At 39.8% G+C, this 21,270-nt stretch overlaps 2 protein-coding genes across 2 annotated transcripts in view; one reads left to right on the forward strand and one right to left on the reverse strand.

The window, feature by feature from the left end:
• On the forward strand, positions 1-10,297 carry FASTKD3 (FAST kinase domains 3). Its single transcript, XM_009278706.2, has 7 exons — positions 1-43; positions 213-1,676; positions 4,879-4,964; positions 5,567-5,729; positions 7,044-7,113; positions 9,108-9,222; positions 10,013-10,297. The coding sequence occupies exons 2-7, from the start codon at positions 242-244 to the stop codon at positions 10,130-10,132; spliced, it is 1,989 nt and encodes a 662-aa protein (XP_009276981.1). The 5' UTR covers positions 1-43; positions 213-241; the 3' UTR covers positions 10,133-10,297.
• A 2,492-nt stretch (positions 10,298-12,789) lies between these two features.
• CUNH5orf49 (chromosome unknown C5orf49 homolog) overlaps positions 12,790-21,270 on the reverse strand; it is a 9,231-nt gene continuing 750 nt past the window's right edge. Inside the window, exons 2-4 of the mRNA XM_009278712.2 lie at positions 21,152-21,263; positions 17,410-17,526; positions 12,790-13,712 (exon numbers count right to left, since the gene is read on the reverse strand). Coding sequence (XP_009276987.1) covers positions 13,533-13,712; positions 17,410-17,526; positions 21,152-21,263 — 409 coding nt within the window. The 3' untranslated portion in view covers positions 12,790-13,532. The remainder of the gene's footprint in view (positions 13,713-17,409; positions 17,527-21,151; positions 21,264-21,270) is intronic.

A 21,270-nucleotide genomic window follows, 5' to 3' on the forward strand; every position in this document is an offset into this window, starting at 1 on the left:
TACGGAGGCGCGGGGCAGAGATGCGTTACAGCCTCTCACACAGGTCTCGCCGCTGCCGGCAGTTTCTTCTCTTTGCATTGCCTTGCGCTGGTGGTCGTGGGAGAGGGATCATCCCAGTCGTCTCCAGTCACTAAAGGGGTTTTTTGCTGCATTTTAATGACGCTTACACTGTTTTCCAAACTATATATTTATATGTATTTTTCTTCCTCTAGGTGTCTTTTGAGAACCCACTTGATCCAGTATGGCTTTGATTAGCCGAAAAAGTTTCCAGTTTTATTCATCCAGCACACCAGCAAGCAGGTCCATTTTGATGACCCTAAGCAAAAGGTTGAGCTTTATCAGCGGGCAGCAAAAGCCCCAAAACTGTAGCTCCATAGCCATGAGGATGCTATGTTTCAAAGATAAGTCTCAGTATATGTTTTGTAGAAAAAACCACGTAAAACTGCGGATACAGTCTCTTTCTGTTAATGAAACTGTGCATCTTTGTGGAGATACTGGGAGCAGTCCTAAATCTGATAAGGGGTGGATGGATGAACAACTGTTTTTCAAGAAGTTGAACAGCCTTTGTACATCGGCAGAGGTTTTTGACTTTGTTAGCTCTCTGGAAGTCATGTCTGATACTATGGCATCAGGAGCCCTGCAGAGGATTTCTGAAGTTGAGGTGGATGACAGTGGTCTGAAAAACCCTGAAGGAGTGTTAGAGAATGAAGTTTTCAGGGCATTATGCTTCCAGTTTGAGTTTAAATCCTCAAAACTGTCAAACTCTGGGCTGCTGAATGCATTGCAAGCATTGATCAAACTACGTATAGATCCCCAGAGTACACTGATGGCAAGCTTGCTTTCAGAGGGTGAGGAACGGCTTGGTAAAGGACAGTTGACTGTTAAAAATCTATGTGCTCTTGGAGAGAGTTTGCTTGAGTTGGAAGGCCCAAGTTGTGCGACTCTGGAACAAATTGTGAACCACATGCAAGAAAAAGACATTGAGAAGTGGAGTCCTAGGGAAATGGTGATGGTTTATAAGATGCTGCAGGTGACTGTCAGGGAAGGGGAACAATGCCAAGACTTGCTAAACAGAATGAACAGTGTCACTTTAACCATAGTTTCCCAGCTAAGCCCAAAGTTCACAAGCATAATACTGAACTCACTGGTTGTTCTTCGTCAGACTCGGGCGGTTCCCTTAGTGACAGCACTGTGTAAGCATTCTGTGAAGCACATTCCGTATTTCACAGGTGATGAACTGGTAAATATACTGGAAGCCTTCCTATACTTTGGACATCGTGAACAAATTTTTACAGAGGCACTGGAAACACATGTTCCCAAGTCCATCTTTACCATGCATCCTCAAACAGTCAGCAAAGTCATGCAGTATTGCTGCCGAAAGATGATCCTTTCTAAGCCCATCTTTGATGCAGTGGCAGAAGGTTTCATTTCCGATGCTGACAGGTTTACCACTGACCAGATTGCTGAGTATATTATACCATTTGGGACTCTTAACTATCTCCCTCCAAGTGCTTCTTCCTTGTTTAGGAAGCTTGAAACCGTACTGCATACTCGCTTTAGTCACTTTAAGCCTCACACCCTGCTGAACCTGCTGCACTCATGTGTCCTTATTCAACATTATCCAGTAAATTTTCTGCCAAAAATATTTAGTCCCTATTTTCTGCAACAGCTTCAAGGTAAGGAGCAGTGTTTCTCTTGCTACGTTCCGCATTTCCTTCTATTACATGGTGTGTCTCTTGTGAAGAACCCATTTGTTACCAAGTACGTCTTTCAAATCAACGATGACCTGATTAAGGTGACTGGAGAACAGTGATCAGGAGGCCGAAGATTGTTGCTTTCTTGTCACAGTTGCAGTTGTCTTTCAGTTTATATCATTTAGAGGAGTTTGAAAATTGCCCTGTACAATCTTAAACAGAGATTTGAAATGCCTTCAGAGTTTTATTTCAGTTAATCCTTCTGCTTTTCTAAAAAATACTGACCCTCTGTTTTTTCCCAGCTGTTTAAACTTCTTTGCCTATGCAGTGACCGATGTGAATACTCACTCTGAAGTGAGGCTATGTTACTATGAGACTGGTAACACTAGGAAGGCTAGTGAGACTAGTTATTATGGAACTAACAAGACTGAGACCAAAAGTGACCAAGTATCATTTTAATGACAATGATACTTGGAATGATGTATGAGTGATGTAAAATATAGTTTAGTGATTCTGGGTTCATTTTTCTCTAAATTGTTGCCACATGAGGGATGCGGCTTAAAGGTGGAACAGTGAGTCCTGAGACTTGACTTTTATTCTGGGTGTAGCCGCCCGTTTGCTTTGCGGCTTTGGGAAGTCACTTCACTTTTCTGTGTCTTTTTCTTCCCCCACAATTGTTTGCTTTGCTTACTTGGATCTCAAACTCCTTAGGGTTGGGAGTGGCTCTTAGGCATTTTACTCGGGGACTAGCCCAGGGGAGGATGTATTTAAAAAAACAATAGAAATACTAGTAGTACTGATTGTGAAGCTAAAATAATTACCTTCTGGTTGTGCACTGCTGGTTAGATTTAAGATTTCGCTGCCTGTCTTTAAAGTTAAATCCTCTGTGACTGTGCATAATCCTTATTTCTGGGTGTCTTCCTAAACACCCAAAGCACTCTCTTCCTGAGTCTCTAAGGGCAAGGTACACAATCACAGTTGTCAGAAAACCTGTTCATAGCCTTTAAAGTTGGGACCAAATTATAATATGCAAGAAAAATTACAATAACTGTTCCACAGCTTACTTACAATCGTGTTACTAGCAAGCTCACCTATTACTAGAGAAATAGTTCATTGTTATATTTAAAAAAAACAGTCTAAAAATCCTTATAAACTTTGGACAAGATTAGTACAAATTCTAGTGAGAAGTGAGGTGAAGTGTAGCATTGGGACAAAAAGAATTTAAATTACTATTATTGATAAGGATGTGTTACAATTACATACACAGAATTTGTAAATCTTGGGCAGTACAAAATGTGTTTTTTTAAATACTGTTTTGCCTTATGATTCAAATAAGGTCCATTGCACGTAAGTGATTCTAGTGCTTTATTCCTTACCTTCTGTCAGGCTGCGTCGTGTCCAGCTTATCAGGTGGGGGTAAGGTAGAACCAGGTATGGACTTCTGCTGTCATCTCTACTCTTCTGTTCTTTCAGGATAGGGATTATTGTATTATATTCTTGCTTTTAACTTGGTTGTATTTCTCTTTCATATTGTATTATGATCAGCTTGTGAAAGCTGAAAAGGGTAAATGGATAAAGCTGAAAAAATTAATTTGCAGTGCATAATTGTTGGCTTCATTAAAATAGAAGTGAGATCTGAACCAGTGACATGTAACAGCATCATAAATGTAAGCAGTTAAGGATAGGCTGGTATGTTTTTTTTGATTACCTAGGTAAAAATGTAAATTGAATTCTAAGGCTCACATATGTTTTAACAAGTCATAAAGATTGGTGCTTCATCCTGGTTTTTAAATTACTTTTAATCTAGAATCTGATGTGGTTATGTGATGCTTCTTCCCACTGGCATCCTGTCTGCCAACTACACTTCTCTGGTGGAGCCTTCCTGTGCCCATCTTTGTTCCGTGCCTTGAGCTCCTTTCCTTTCCACCTCTGAGCAAGCACTACAGTCCCATCCTTGGCCCTATGTCTTACCACACTGAGGAAAACTTTACAAAATTTAAAAATCTACCCCATGGCTTATCCCATCTTGCTTAGGAGATCTCAGCCTGCTCACCCACTGCTTCCAAGACTGTCTTGTCTGCAAGGGCTGCCTTCACCTCATTGTTTTGGGTTGTTTTTTTTTCCCCAGTCTAGTAAGTTTCTAGAACATCCCCCGTGTGATAGCCTGTCCTTGGCTGTAACTATTACACAATCCAACGCTTTTGGACACAAACCTATTATGAACAACACAGTTGTAAGCTATAGATCATAAGTAATTCTGTATTAGATAGTAAAGCATATTTAGCGGCATTATAGGGATATGTAAGCTACACCAGAAAGACGAGTGACTTCTCTAGGTCTCAGCTAAGATTGCTCTGCTAATAAAACTATATAGAAGGTCAAGTTTTCAAAGTGATTAGAAACTTTGGTCACTCTCAATTTTTAGTTGTTCAACATAAAATACCTTAAGAGGTTGATTTTTAGGAAGCAGACGTTCCTCATATCCTAATAAACAGATTGTCTTTTAAAGTTCTCAAGCTGATACTTTGAAAATGAGAAACCTCACAGTACCAGTTACTGTGAATATGTTCTTTTAAATCAATATCGAAGTATTCCACTAGAGCGGTCAAAGTTCAGAACAGGAACTTGAGAAGATGACCTGCATGATTAGCATCTTATACTACATCAGGATTTTACCATTCTGTAATAATACTTTGCATGTAAGATGAAAGATTCTTCAAGTATACGCTTGTAGAAAAACCTCCAGAAATTTTTCAGTATTATCTGCTATTTTCAGATAAAAAAAAAAAGTGAGTGAAACAATGAGATCCTGGGATTATAACTTGGGCAGAGGGGGTTGTAGGAATAAGGAAATGGGATATTTCTCCGAGACCTCAACTCAAACTTATTCGTCCCTGTGGAACGTCCTGCATCTCTCTGATCCTAATTTTTTTTGTGAAAAAGTATGACAGTCTTAACTAAGATCTTGCCAGTTGTATAGTTTTTTTTCTGTTGATGATATTTCTCTAAATCATTTCCTCATTTTTCTAACTGTCATTTCACAACTGATCTTTCTGTTCATTCAAACAATGATCAAGGATGATAAGAATCAAGTAGCTTTTCTGCGTGTTAAACTGAATAGCTTTTCCTAACTTCTGCATGATGGTTGAAGGTACACCTGAAAGCCTGAATATTTTTGTTTCAGCTCAGCCACCTGGTTTGGACAGAACTGTTACCTCCCAGCTAACCCAGCTTTTTCTGACTGTTGCCCTGGAGTGCCCATTTTATGAGGTATGGTACATATGCAACCAGAACTGTTGTTAGCAAGAGGTGATAAGGTCATTAGGGCCCTCTTGATTATTAGTTGAAGACTGTCTTTCCCATAAAAACACTGGAATTGGACAAAACAGCTTTTTTTTTTTCTTGATGAAAATACAAAGCATTTCTGCCTGTTTGATTGACTTGATATATTTGTACGTTTGACACAACTGACTAGCTCTAAGTTAAAGTTTTTGAGTATTTTGAGTATTTCCGAGTACTTTTCCAACAACTATGCCTTTTTTATGTTTGACTTGTGAAGTCTTGGAGAACAAAAGAGATCAGGCACTTTGATGTTGGCCTGGCTGCAGAGGAATGGAAACAGTTGGGCATTTCTCATGAGTGATACGTTCAGTGTGATAGCATGGAAGCTTGCTGAGGATATTCTGGTGGTTGATTTTTTGGTTTGGTTTGGTTTTTTGTAAGTTTCTAGGAGATCGTACCTCAGACTGTAAGTCTCTCAATAGACATGGCTTTGAAATGTACAGAATGCATTTTGCTACATTAATATGAGGTAGCAAAAAATGTTATCTCCCTTTTTCTTTTCTTTGATTTGGTTTTCTGTCATTATGTAGGGTCCCAAACTCCTCCCAAAGTATCAAGTGAAGGCCTTTCTCACACCTCACAGTTCCCTGGATGTTCACCTCCTCAAAAGGGTGAAGACTGGATTACTTTATTTACTGAAAAAAAGAATATATTTTGCATCAGAGGTATCAACACTATATTTCTATACAGTTGGTAAGTAACATTTCTTTAGATTAATAATAAAATGTGTACTTATGCTGTCAAAGCTTTAGGCTCAGTTATTTTCCAGAAATAAAAATGATTGATTTTATTCCTTTTGTGTGTGTGCATTCTGAGTTGTGCAGTTGTGGAAAAAGTAAACTGGAGTACAAAACTCCGTAGAAGGTCTGAAATGAGGAACCATTAAAGGAACTTTAAGTAAATCCATTCTCAAAGTGGGAAAGAAGAACAGGGAGAGAAAAGAACTGCAGTAGTACTTGGCATTTACACAGCCAGTCTGCACTGAAAATAGCTGCTAACTCTTGTATTCTGTGTTTTTACTATCAGCTCCCCTTTTACTTATCCTGTAAACAATTTGTATAATGTAAAGCAAAATGAGGCAATGCCATTTGCCTGATCTCTCTGCTTTGGTGGTGAGTAGAGAAAGGGAGAGCTGGAAGGTTGTCAGCCCCCTGCCCTGCTCAGCTGGGCTCCTCTCCCCTTAGCAAGAACTGTTGACTACATATAGTCAGTGGGGGTTTGTGGACTGGAAGAGAGGAGTGGGCAAAACAGCGTGTTTCATGCGCCAGGAAAGGAAACTGAGAGAAGGTAATGATGAGGAAAGATGTGTGCCCAGGAAGGGGTGGAGGGTAAAGAAGGTGTTGAGGGAAGGGTCTCTATTTAAAAGACGAGTAGATGAGGCACTTAGGGACGTGGCTTAGTGGGTGGTGGTGTTGGATTGACGGTTGGACTCGATGATCTTAGAGGTCTTTTCCAACCTCAATGATTCTATGATTCTATGATTCTATGACATCATAGGGATGGGGAAAAAAAAAAGAGAGAGAGGGATGACTCCAGAATTACTCTGCATTTCAGCTTCCACATGGGATTGAAGTTGGCAGGGTGTAGGTCCCAAGCCCTGCTTGCAGATTGACATCATCTATAAAATTGGGGAATTAGTGAGAAAAATAAAAGGTGTTGGGGGGGGGGGGGGGGGGGTGGGTCCCAGTCTCTCCCCAAGGCCCTCAAAATTCCAGAGACCCTAGCCAGCCCAGCAAACTGCCATTTAACAACATTATGGGTTTTAGTGGACTGGGAATACTACTTTGCTGTTAACATTATGAAAGGCTGAAGTGTTACTAATTATCGCTCATTTGTGTTAAATAGTCTATACACATCTTTTGCAAGCCTCTGTGATTCAGAAAAAAGTACTGCGATAGTACTTTAGTTATTTTATAAAACAATGAACTGTAAGAGGATGAGAATTACAGTAAACAGTTTGTTATATGAAATGAGTTTTAATGTCACTTCTCTTTTCATCTCTACTAGATATTGAGATTAAATTAGATGAAGAAGGTTTTGTATTGCCTGCTGCCCAATGTGAAGAGGTACACAGACGGTAAGAGAATAAAAGAAACCACTGGTAAAATATTAACATTGACAAAGAGCATCTGGGGTGAAACCCCAGCAAAATTTAAGCTAATTGGAGTTTTGCCATTGACCTCAACAAAGCTAAGGTTTCACATGGAAACCATTGGCAAAAGGACGATGTTGGCAAAATTAATGAACTGCACTTTTTCCTCATTATTTTGCTTCCTGACTATACAGTGTCAGACAATTAATCTCTTTACCCAGTGACAGTCAGGATCAAAGTGATCCTGATTTGGCTTATAGTAATGTATTTTGATCTTCCATAATTAATTTTCAAATTAAAACCAAATTAATTCTAATTGAGCGTGTCCGCATAGATTTAACACAGTTTAAGCCAGTTTGAGTTCACAAATTTACTTCTGTGAGGAATCCTGTGTAATGAGGATATTTGCTACAGATGCTGGTTTTACTGAAAAAGGCATAGGTGTTTAAAAAACATGTTAAACGAGGATTATTTTGAGAAACCTTGGATACAAAGTTAAGCAATCTGCCCGTGTGGTATTTGCGACTGCACTTCTGTGGATAAAGCAAAAGTGTTTGAAAAGGTTATGTTTTCTCCAGCTTAACCTTCACAAGACTCACAGAGTAATATAGGTTCTTTCAAAAATCCCATGCTTAAATGTTTAAGAATGGGCTTTGATTTTTTTTTTTTAACTACAGCTTTCATGTGTAAATAAGGTCACAATATACTTAACATACTGAAAATTTAAGCAACTTTTTTAAAGTGGATATACAAATTTTGGTTTAAGTTGATGTGATTTTTATCACCAAGGAGAAGAAAAATAGTTATAATCCATGATGCTGCCAACCATATGTACAGCTTTAACTTAAACAGATTTAGTTTAAACTTCACTTTAACTTAAACTCTAACAGGTTTAACAGGTACACTAATAAGCTGAATAAACTTAGCTGCTGAAGTGTTTTCAAGCTGAGACAAGTATTTTGTATGTTTTTCCTTCTAGAAGAATTCAAACCAGCTTACCTATAGTAGCATTAAAAATATCAAACTCTTCTTAACTTGTATGGTAATTTTTGTTCAGAGCATATAAATACGCTTTTCAGATCAGTTTCACTAATCTTCAGGCTTTCCCCCTACCACCCTTAAATTGAGTGATTTAAATTGTCCTGAACTAGGTAACTCCCATCCTACAACATGTAATTCTAGGAGGTATTAGGGAGTAAGAGGGGAGGTACTGTCTTATGCTTCTTAGGAACTGCAGTACTTGTGGTGATTAAAGTAACTGTTTGGGTTTTTTTTTTTTGATACTACACTTGTGCTTGATTTTAGAATTGCCCTCTGTGTTGATGGTCAAAATAGATTTTGCATTAATAGCCACAATCTGCTGGGAGAAGAAGCTATTAAACAGAGACACCTTCAGTTACTTGGTTATGAAGTTGTACGATATACAAATTTTGGTTTAAGTTGATGTGATTTTTATCACCAAGAAGAAGAAAAATAGTTATAATCCATGATGCTGCCAACCATATGTACAGCTTTAACTTAAACAGATTTAGTTTAAACTTCACTTTAACTTAAACTCTAACAGGTTTAACAGGTACACTAATAAGCTGAATAAACTTAGCTGCTGAAGTGTTTTCAAGCTGAGACAAGTATTTTGTATGTTTTTCCTTCTAGAAGAATTCAAACCAGCTTACCTATAGTAGCATTAAAAATATCAAACTCTTCTTAACTTGTATGGTAATTTTTGTTCAGAGCATATAAATACGCTTTTCAGATCAGTTTCACTAATCTTCAGGCTTTCCCCCTACCACCCTTAAATTGAGTGATTTAAATTGTCCTGAACTAGGTAACTCCCATCCTACAACATGTAATTCTAGGAGGTATTAGGGAGTAAGAGGGGAGGTACTGTCTTATGCTTCTTAGGAACTGCAGTACTTGTGGTGATTAAAGTAACTGTTTGGGGTTTTTTTTTTTGATACTACACTTGTGCTTGATTTTAGAATTGCCCTCTGTGTTGATGGTCAAAATAGATTTTGCATTAATAGCCACAATCTGCTGGGAGAAGAAGCTATTAAACAGAGACACCTTCAGTTACTTGGTTATGAAGTTGTACAGGTAAAGTCTAAAGGCAGTGGCTTGCTTTTGCTCTGGCTAACAAGCTAAGTGAAAAATGATTATTTTGTAATACTTAAAACTGTAGTTGCAATTACTTCACAAGGCAGATGTAGTCTTGTCCTTTCTATATTATGTTCTCTCTGCCTAGCTTTTGCCTCTTTGAGGGTGTTACAGAAATTGCTTTTTCTTCCTTGGATCAGTTAGCGTGTTCTGCTTGTGTTTTCTGCCAAATAGTGGCTGCTTGAAAGAGTACTTCTCTGCAGTGATTAAGGTTCAAATCTTGACTTAAAGGAAAATGTTGTCTAAGAGTTCAGTAGAACTGGGATTTGTAATTAAATGCTTTTAAAAAAAGATCTGAATTTGGAGTTTAAAAAGAGGAGTTAAAAAAAAAAACGAACTGCTTTGTACTGTAAATAATATTTTCACAACAGCGTATATCCTTTATCTTGCATGTTGAATTAATAGGGGTATTTTTATCTTTAACCATACTTTGGACCAGAACAGTTACTTTTAGATTTTTGAGGTTTTCTTTTCCATTTATAATCACTTATCACATAAGCCTAACTCTGTTATATTTAACTTAGTTTGAATTGTAATGGATGTCACTCTTTGTTTTACAATAATCTCTATTCAGGTGATTTACAGATCAATAATACTCTTAGGATTAAATGTTTAATTTTAAAACCGACAAATCTTTGATGTGTAATTTTATATCTGCTTAATGAACATCAGTCTTACCCAGTTGTTTATTAAAAGGTATTTCCAGCAATCATTTTTGTTTTGTTTCCAGATTCCATTTTTTGAGACAGAGAGTCTACAAAATTGCAGAAAAATGGCAGAATATCTACACAAAAAAATCTTTCCTCATACGTATGAGAACTCAGCTGCTGACACTGGAGAATACCACTAAATCGCAGGTTGACCTCCTATATTATAAAGTGTAAATATTGTGCATGGAAGAACAATTCTGTTTTCTAAATAACTCCACCTAAGATAATTTGAGCTTCTGAATGTGAGACCTTCCAATATTTGGAACAATTGACATGTAAAGAGTAATAAAGAACAACATATTTTCTTAAGTTTTGTGTAACTATTTATTACAAGTTAACAGATGTAAGTGCCAGTCAGTGCTGCGTTTCCTTTGCATTTTCACTGGTTCTAACTCACAACTGCAAATGGACAGATGTGACTATTCAAGGATACTGGCTGGTGCTGAATGTACAGAATGTGCCATGCTACCTACCAATCAGGGCTTCTCTTGACAGTATAAAAAGAAATTGTGCAATTTACTCATAGCTGTTCGTGTGATTTCTCAAGTGTTTCATCAAACTAAAATTTGCAGTAGTTGCACAAGCAGTATTGGCTTATTGCTCATAGTTAAGAGATGCAGAGTCCTGTTCACTAAATAGCAATGCCTTACAGAAAATTAGAGCGTTTTTATTAAAAAGATTCGCTTTATTTTGTAAAAGAACAGCTGCCACAGGGTAGTGGACTTGCACAGCTGTCTCTGTGGGGGCCACCCTCGGTTCTGGATATGTACTATTTGTAGTTTTGTCTTTGGTGGCAGTTTTAGCTAGACTGGCTAAATAGGGTCATGTATGCGCTCCAGCGTTCCTTCAGTTTACAGCCTGCCATTCGAGCCTAAACTGAAACTCATTACGCTCTGAAGCTCTGAAGAGCTATGTCCTGTGCAGTCCTTTTTTATGTACGAGTATGAATTCTGGCAGAAGGGTGGAACTGAGAACTGGAACCAGTAACCACTTCAGCTGGAATAAGCATGCCCTAACTTGGGTCAACGTGTTGCTTTACAGATGGACGAAGGGAAAATAACATAGCCTTAGTTCCAATCACGTAATGTATACTTGATGAACTGCTGTGTAAAACACATTTTCAGGTTAGCTTGTGCATCCTGTCCTGTGTGGAATTATTATTTATGAGTAGCAAAGCAGAATTCCCAGCATCGCCTGGTTTGATTTTAACTATTATGATTTGATACAAAAAAGGTGAAACTTTTACATCCTTGAAGTTCTATATATTTCACCAGTAGATACAGAATGTGGCCATTTTTTCCTTCCAAGGCTAGTGTTAATAATTTGTGAGTTGCGGGTGTCCGCCAATTGTCCCAACAATCCCTGGCAAAATTTTTGGGCAAAATCCAGATCCAAAATATGATTTACATTGTGTCACGCTGTGCATTCTGTTCATGTTAATTTGTTGCATGTATAAAACCCTTACTCACAGTAGTATGTCAGCACTGACAGGTGAGGGAGCACCAAGAGGTAATGAGATACTTTCCAACAGTGTAATAGGAAGCTTACAGCACATTACTAACCTAACAGTTGTCATCCTAGCAAAAGAGAAATTGAAGGAGAACGACTGAAATGTCTTTGCTGACGTTTATAAGGAACTTCTCCCTAATACAGAAGAAATCGTCAAGGTATTTTTTTGACACTAACTGAGCACTGAAGGGAAAAGTCAACCACTCAGAACTGAATGAGAAACAAGTAGTAAGAGGAACAACCTGTGAAAAGCCTTCAAAAGTGAGGAGTGATGAGAAGGGACTGAAAGAGAAGGGGGTGACACGTGACACAAGCAAAGAAATCAGAGAGGAAAACTGATACTGGTGTCGATGACTCGTGCTCCGCGGTGGAAGTGAGCTGGTGATGCTTATTTCTCACACAGGCCAGAAGGTGGTGGTGTTCTCAAACAGATTTGATTTCCCGTAGTTTTTCAAACACAGATGGTTTGTAAATATAGTAAGACTACTTAAAAGGAGTAATTTGGACTGACTGTCCCAAACCAAAAATAACCTGTCTAGAATATGGCCATATTACATCTCACTCTTCACTGCTATACATTTGGTACTGATTTTCGAAAAAGCATTCTGGTATTGTTAGAAAACATTTCCTCACTTTGTTCTTACTGTGATTCATTTAATGCTGCTGGATTTACGAAGTATTTACTGTTGAAAAGGAATGTAGCAGTTACTGCCGTCTTGTCCCTAGCTCATTGAATATAGAGGAGCTTGCAGGTCATGAATAATGAAAGTAATAAACACCTCTCAAAATGGGCTGCTCTGTGTGCTCTGCTTCTCACATCATGCCAAACAAGTGCTATTGATTGCCTAATTTATGACTTATCCAGGTCCCAGATTAAGAAGTTCTTTGTTTTTATTATTTTTTACTAGGAGACTGACTGTGGTCACAGATGATACAGGTTTCCTATGTGTGAGTACCTGACAAAACTCAGTGTCAGTCAAAGCTGTGGACTTCCAGTCCTTGTTCTGGTATGATCAGTCTGGCTGTTGTTCCTTTCTGAACAATGCTGTCTCAGCTTTAAACAACAGCAGGATCAATGGCTCTTGAGAACCAAACTGATGCATGCCCCACAGGAGATGATCCTCCTCCTGAAATTACCCTATAACTTTAGTACTGGATTCAGTGAGAATACAAGGCACTAAATGTTTAAGCAGGTTTAGACATTTACTCTAAACATGTTTTTTAAATGACTACTGCTCAAATCCTTGTGGTTTTTCCATCCTTTCTACCAAACTATTTAGTGCTTGTTCTCCTAGTATTACTTTTTTTTTTTCTTTTTTTCAGCTTTGGATACAGAACCAAAGATGATTTTTCTTGTGACACTCTTGAACAGATCAATCCCTCAGACACCATTCATATAGTGAAGGTCAGTGAAATGGATGTCTGAAATCCAGATTTTGTCTATTTAAATGCTAAGTACTCAGAAGTTCCCTTTAACTTAACTTCCACTTGAATTCTACTGAAACTGCTAAGCACTTCTCTAAGTCAGACCATTTCTTTACTTGCCCATTTATGGGTAAGCACATCCATTTTGGAAACTCTGGGTTGAATCCCCAATTCAGCTGTTGTGCAGATAAAATAACACCTAGCAATTTTGTAGCAACACTGTAAGGATTAAGAAGTCAGTGACCTCTGATAACCTTGAGGAGCAAGCTCGCTTAAATGTTAAGTCTGTGAATAGTTATGTAGAAGCATTGCCTAAAATAGCAGAGACATCTGTTGACCCAACAGGTCTCATTTCCAGTCTTGCTACCTAAAATGTTCAGCTCTTGCTGATGCTCTTCTTCATGAGATTTTTATGAGACTGTAAGGAGAAGACATGCATTTGCAGTAGCAGGAAGAAAAGTACAGCTGCTATTTATCCCATTTTTAATCAAAATCATTCTCATTAACTAAAAGGTAGAGGAAAAGGCAAAACCACCATATTGCTTTTTGAAGTGAGGTGGGGTTTTTTCCACATAAATGTTGCTGGTAATGACAGGTACAAGAGACTTAGCATGGATCCAGGCTTGGAGAAGGTTTTTCCAATAAGCAGGTGATGCCATTTTTCCTGTAGAATTCTTCCTGCACATGATTAATCCTTGCATGATCTCTGATCGGCTGCTCTATGGGCTTATTTATGCGTCTCCCATACTCTGAAGATGACAAAACAGCGACAGGTCTTGCCATTTCCTGTGAAAATATAAAATTCTCCTTATAAGAAAATCACAGAGCGAATACTTGGCAGTTATCTACTGCTAAATATGCTCTGGCCAGGGGCAAAACAACAGACAGAACTGTACAGCATCTGCTATACGGATGTATATTTATTTAGCAGTGATCTTCACTCTTACTGTTCCATCCCTGACCTAGTTTTTTATGTATATTAATAAACCATGAATGTATGACTAGATGATAAGATACGGAGCTGTGCCATGAGTTACTGTGGACTGATAATTTTTTACACACTCACACACACATGCATACACGGAGGCAATTACCATGTGATTACTGGCAAACTAAATGCTGTTACTGGAAAGTAGCACAGATTTTATTTTCATTCTTATTTTTCTTGTACACTGACTTGCATGATTCCTTTGAAAAATAGGAGAGAGTTAATTTGTATCCCCTGTTAAAGGAACACCTACCCTATTTGCACAATTCAGTGAAACCACTGCATGAAAAAAATCAAAGCCTAAAGAAAAACCATGAGCAACCACTAGTCCATGCAAGCTTTCCCTGAAGGATATAAAGCATATACTACTGTATTTTTGCACAATGAAAGGTTTTACTAAAAGTGCTTGTAGCTGTAAGATTACAGAAATAACTGCTCTGCAATGATGGGAAATGGACTTGGTGGAAAATAACCTGACCAAGGAAAGATTATTTATTTTAAGCTTGTTCTTAGTAAACTGCGCTTTAAGTGACTGTGCAATCACTCTCTGCAATCTGCAGTTCCTTCCCGTGCTACAGCAATGGGGAGCTCTGGAGTCAGAAGGGAAAGACAGGTTTTGTTTGTTTTTCTTTCCCTAGCCAAAGGTATCAGGCTGCTTGTATGTTTGCGCACTGGCTAACACGGTAAGCCTTGGTCCCCAGTGTGTTTACTTAGTCTTACGATATAAATAATATCTACAAGGAGAATCAAAATGCGGATGCCACACCACAGTTCAGGTGCAAACAAATGACCTCTTTGCTACAACAGATGCAAGTCTGAGCCATATCAGCACTTATGATAGAACCCGTGAAGCACATGAGCCCCTGCATTTCCTGTGAGGATGCAGGTGGGAGCACAGACCCGAGGGGTCTCATAGCAGGGCAGTCAGATGTGAGACATTTCCAGACTCATGGACAAAAGTAGATCTGAGATTCTTGGGAAGATGCTGGAAACACTTTTTTAAAAAAAAAAACACCAACAGAAAAGCCCACTCCAAAACAACCATTCATCCCCAACTCTCCCCCTACCCTTCCTGCCTACCTTGCTCCACCCCATTAAAAGCTATTCAGTACACCAACTTACAACCCCACCAGAACAAAAATCAAGTCAAGAAGAGTGGCAGGCAAAAAATAAGACCATTTCCTCCCCACCCCCAGTTGTGGATAAATGTTGAAAAAGGAGAAATGACATAACCTTTGTACCATCAAGAAAGACTTTGCCAGCGATATAGGGTTTACAGTGCTAACGACGGGCAGCAGTATGTAATTCTGATAGTTCGTGTTCCCTTTAAGTAAACGAGATTCAGTTTTCAGCATCCTTGGTAGCACAGCACTGACTGTGCACAGTGGCATTTCATCTTTGTGGGTTCAGCATTCAGCAGACTTCAGATTTTCCAACAGTTGGCTGGGAAGCATCCCGCTACACGCCTTCTCAGCGTGTAATTCTAGCACTGTTAACGCTTGAAATCAGCAATGGCAATGGCAGCCTTGTACAAACACTCTGCTGCAGTCACTGTGCTACGTGTAGCTAAACCAAGTATCTGTGACTGTACTGTTGGATTCCCTGGGTGCACCCAGGCTCTCTGCAGGAAATGAAGGGCTTGCTTGCAGTGGTTTGGTTTTTTCCAGTTCAAGGAAAGGAGTGTACTGTGGTGGATTCAGCATGTCTCCTTTCAGTGTTGTACTAGAAAGACACCGATTGTGGCCTTATTTATAATGTTTTAATATCGTTAATTAATATCGTTGTTGTTATTATTATTATATAAAGTCTGTGAGGGCCACTGAGGTAATTAAAGAGTAGGAGTTGAGTATGTGACCTGCACTTAGTTATGGGTAAGTCTGGTGTTGGGTGTCATCACGTGCAGGAGGATCATGTTGTAACATTTAACAGCTGTGGGCTTGATGTGTCTCCATGCTAATTAAAGAGCTGGATTAAGGGACACCTGTTCAGGCAGGGTCCCTGGAGTGCACTGCCCAGCAGAGCTGGTATGAATTCTGGCCCATACGTGTTCGCTTTAGGAAGCAAACTGGTAGGAAAGTGAGCTTTGCTGACACTGAAAGGACACAAGAGCTCAGTAAGAAACCTTAACTCTGCATTGATAAACTGTTTCTACACAAATTTCCAGCTGGAGGTTGGGCTTGGTATTGGGGGAGGGGGGTTGGCTTTGTTTTGTTTAAATAAAAAGGCTCATTTTTAATTGGAGTAGTCATTTACATGGCTTTTGGCCTCACGCAGGTTTGCAGTTGAGTTACTAGGCATGAGCAGGTGATAGTAATGGGCATTCCTGGGATTCCTTTGGGAGCACTTAATACTCCCTGCACTGTCTGATAGAGTTGAAGGGCATTATGGCTATGCACTGAAATGTCTGGCATATATAGCTGCTAGTGAGAGGGATCACAAGCAGTGGCCTTTGTCCCAGAATCTCAACAGTTTTATTACACAGCAATTACAGTAATTTTAACTTTTGTCTCTCTCTTCCTTCTTCCATCTCTATCATATATAATCACCAACATGGGCAGCCATTCTTAGCCTACTCACCTCTTTACATCCAATGAACCCATCAGGATTTTGAGGCCATTAACACACAAAGGTTGCACTTCATTTGGTTTTTGACAGCCTCTGCCTCTGTGTGTGTGTGTGTATATAAATATAAATATATATACACACACACACTTGTGTATGTATGTGTATTATTCAGATGCTGCATGGAAAAATACATATTTTTATATATGTATATATATTACAGTATTTCTGTCTTCAAGGCAGCTGTTTAGAAACATGGCTGCATACTTCCTTAGCTATCAGGCTGCCAGATTCTCCTGGCCTCGAATGCTTTGCCCAGCCTTTTCCAGGCATGTCCATGGTCTTCTGATTGACCCCTCCTTTGCACTAGCTCCCTATGAATTTCCTTCCTGCAGGGCAACCTGGTGTAAGTTTGCGTAACAAACTCACCAGCTTCAGAGACTTGGGCTCTCTCAGCAAATGCTGGTGTAGGGAGGGTGGATGTCAGAGGGCAGTGGTTGAGTCAGGACCCCTGAATCCAGTCCTCTCAGGGAGAAGAGTTTTCAAGCATCACAGAAACAGCTGCAGGACCACCTGCTCACCCAACTTTCGAGGGGCACAGATGGTTCAGGAGTCACTCTCAGTGACGCTGAAGCTCTGTAACAGAGGGTTTGCCTTGCTGTGTGTATCTCTTTCCCCATACTTTAACTTGCATTCGGCCTGTCACCTGGATATCTACAGGATGTCAAAGAGCAGGAGCTAATTCAGGTGTCTTCACTGGCTAATGCTTTTTCCTAAACCTCCAGGCTGAGGACAATGATGTCCTCCTTCCAATTCCTTTGATACCATATAGGTTGCATTATAAAGGGTAAAACAATGGCTATAGTCTCCAGCCATGTCAAAAAGTACACAATATCTTTAACAAAGATAATTATGAAATTATCAAAGGGTTACCTCCTCATTGATGTTAAGACCACGACTCTTTGCATGTTCTCTGTCACATCGGTGAAGATTTTTGTTGTAACCCTCTGGTCTTTTAAAAATGGAATCATAATTGGAAACATCTCCTGTCTTGAGAAAAGGGGAAAAAATGGCTAATTCGCAGTATTGCTTAACTTTACAGGTTACAGAATATACGTAGTCTAATCAATACTTAATAACTCAATACTTAATAATTAATAACAGTGCACATATTGCATTAGATGATGGCAACTGTAATAATTACTGAGCTACCATTAGCAAGTTTGGGTCACTCCTTTGGAACAGTCTGCAATAAAAACACCTAATGACGTGTGGTATCTTTTTAAAGTCTGTTCAGCTCTGAAATTTCCCTTGTGGCAATTTACCTCAATTTCTCCCTGTAATCTGCTGTAACTTTTGGAAATTTAACTGCTTTGTTTATTTGTTTTACTGTTCTGAACTTTATATTCTCCTTCTTAAGTTCATAAATTTGTCAAATGATCTGGCACTGTAATGTAAAAGGAAAGCAGGCAGTTTCATTTGGAATGAAAAAGACAAAGGTATCCTGCAGCGAAATCACCATTGAATTTCTGATTAAAGCGTAATTGAAAAGAGTTCAGGAACATGCCACAGTGGTAATCCTGTGATCCAGCAGTATGCATGTATCTGTCATGTATGAAAATACAGCACACTCCAAGCCAGGCTATTACTGTATTTATGATACCTGTTGACATAGTTGCATCCAAATAAGCAACATTAAAGATCTGATCTGCTAACAAATGCGTCTGTGAAATCCAATCAAGAAGTTCTCATCAATGGAATCAAAGGAATTTCAAAACCAAAAAAGTTTCCAAGGAAAGAAAAGCAAAACCCTCTGTTGAAATATGCTGTCAGTTGTTAATGAACTTCCATTAAAAGGTCCATATTCTGGTAAACATGTCAATTGATCACTGGTTTTGTGCATGGCTGACTACAAATTTGAAAAATTGTGCCTTTTGTTGGGCTTTTTTTTACATCTAATTTTTCAGTGTGCCCAATTTAGCCTTTGAAAAACTGTTGTATTTTGAGTCTTACAACTTACAATGTTATCCTCCAAAAATAGCCAAGTCAGGGCAGGTCAAGAAGGCTATAATGGTTCCATTAAAAGGAAACCATAGGTAAGAGTGCTAGTGAGGCACTGCTGAAACCACAGACTTATTTTGGAAGGGTATCTCCATTATTTGGTTCTGCCAAGAGGAGAGGTGGTTTCATATTTAACCTATTCATCCCTTCATTTCTCAGAAACCATCAAATCTTACAGAATTTCAGGCACGTTCAAGAGCATCCTGCATGTGATTTGTCACCTCCATTATTATTATTATTATTTCTGTGCTTCCTTGCTTCTCCTTTCCTCCCCACACTACCAGTTTCATTCAGAATTTTAGTGGGCGTCTAATTTGTGCTCACCACCGGGAATGTTATTTGCGCCTTTGTTTTTATTCACGTGGCATTATTTGTCCATTATTTGTTACCTGTCTCAGAGCAGATAATTCATTCTTTCTGGAACTCGCAGATAGATAGCCAGCCTGTTATGTTAAAAACTAGCCGTGTCCCAGATGATCTGTTTAAGAACTTCTGCCAGATGTGTAGAGGCAACACTTCTGTGCTCAATATACTGATAACGTTTTGCTGTTGTTTCTCTTTGTTGCTAAATGCTGACTCAGTTGGCCTAGGTGGTGGTGGTGGGGAGCTGTTTCTTAAACCCATCAGAGCAAGTGAATCACGCAGAGCAGACAATAAATTTGCACTCAGGGTGGGTACCCTCTGTGTGCTGCTACTAAAGCTAAGCACTTTGCAAATATGCATTAATATTCCAGACACACATAAAATAGGTAATAGCTTTCTCCATGTCACAGAAGAGGAAACACCACGCAAACTGGCTACAGTAACTTATGTAAAGCGATCGAGGGAGCAACTGTCAGCCAAAGGATTAAAAGGCAGGAATTTCTGGCTTCTGGCCATGTGCTGAGAACATCTTCTATTTCTCTCCACTTCAGTCTCTGACACACAGTTGGGTTTAGGTATTTAAGCTGCAAAAAGGAATGACATTCCTTTTCCTGTATAAATAAAAAATTTAAAATGATCTAATTCCTTAATTGTGTAGAAGAATGGGTTGAATCTGCTACCTCCCCTGTGGCCGAGGCCTGTGCTGTGAAAAAAACTATTAAACAGCTGGTATCACTTTTTGTTTCCATGCCACTGGAGCAGCATTTTCCACAAACCAGGTCATCGGGAGTGTGAAAGCAGACTTTATATTGTAAGCAAAAGCTCTACCATACGGTTGCTAATTCTGCGCAGATTGGATGGACTGCGAGCTCCACCAGCCCCAAGGGCACCACGCCAGCCCTCTGACCTGCCCTAGCCTTACTCTTGTTGTGCTCTCCCTACGGTGTTTTGTTAAGCATGGCACTAACTGTGCCTGCTCACCTTTGGCTCAGAGCACCTTCCCAAGGTAACGCTGAAATCAACACGAAAGAGTCTGAAATTACAAATCTACTTGTCTTTTAGCAGGGCCACCCAGTCGATGCTGGAAATGGGTTTTGCTGTTCCTTTAACGCCCAGTGCTGTGCTGTGGTCTGCACTCTGACCACATCCCAGGGCCACGCACGACCTGCAAACAGGTCGCCAGTTGTCACTGCCCAGTGCTCTGCACATTCAGCAGCCTGTCACTTGGGTGGGGAGGGGATTCACCGGGTCTATTTATTGTTATAAATAAATATATGTTGCCATAATATTGCTATATTACATTGATATAATAGACATTTCAGAACTTTTTAATGGTTTTTTTGGGGAGCGAAGCTGTTAAGTTCAATGTCTCATATGACTCCTTTCAGAGAGAGAAAGGCTTGCTAACTAGGAAGCATAGCCCAGCTGAGGCTGAAGGTGTAAGATTGTTTTAATTTCTGATTTTAAATATGAAGACAGAGAGAATGAGGAAAAAGGGTGATACAGTGCAGCAGAGAGTGAGGGGTGAGGCTCCCTGCTAATCTACTTGAGTTACTATGTGTTAAGTGTCAGTGTAACACCTTCAGAAGCATTCAGTTATCAAGGCATATATTGATGTTGTTTTGAGTAGCTCTCTCGATTTTCTTTATTAAAGCTGAGCACACAGAAAATTTGTGCGATGCACATTGAAAACCTTTTCCCTCGACTGAAAATGGAGCAGTTTCTTATTAAAAGGTCCCCGACAGTGTGCGTTACCAGAAAAAATACAGGTACCACATCCAACCCTAGCAACCGATGATGCCTTTCCTAGTGTTCCCCCTAAAGACGTCTCGCATTTTGGTGATACCATGTGGCCTGTTGGTCCTTAATCCTTGGCAAACCATGTCTCTGCCTTCTCTTGCCATCCAGTGAAAGACATTACCCTCATTTTCCATCCACAAGTAGCAAACACCTGTTACACTTCGCAAAGGCCTCTTAAGATAAAACCTGCTATTTAGGCATTAGATAGCCTAGTTAGCGGCTAACACGCAGCATTTCCGCTGGCCTTTGAAATAGTAACGGGATATTTTAGACACCCGCCTGACCAGGTCCCTCATGATGAGGGCCGAGCCCTTGTACAGGGACTGAGCACAATGTCGTTACGCTGCGCAGAAACCCACAGCGAAGGCTTGTCCCTCCAGACCCGCCGGGCCCTGCGAGGCTCCCCGGCTCTCCGCCGGCTCTCCCCGGCTCGTTCCCTTCCCTCCCTCACCTTGGCCTCCCGGTGGAAATAGCTGAGCTCAGGCTGCCCTTCCCGTCTGGCCGGGATGCAGCTGAAGGCGGACAGGGCGGAGAGGGGAGGCCGCCGCCTCCTTCCCGCCGCGCTACCGA

The sequence above is a fragment of the Aptenodytes forsteri genome, unplaced genomic scaffold, assembly GCF_000699145.1.
Source record: "Aptenodytes forsteri isolate BGI_AS27 unplaced genomic scaffold, ASM69914v1 Scaffold194, whole genome shotgun sequence".
Taxonomy (NCBI): Eukaryota; Metazoa; Chordata; class Aves; order Sphenisciformes; family Spheniscidae; genus Aptenodytes; species Aptenodytes forsteri.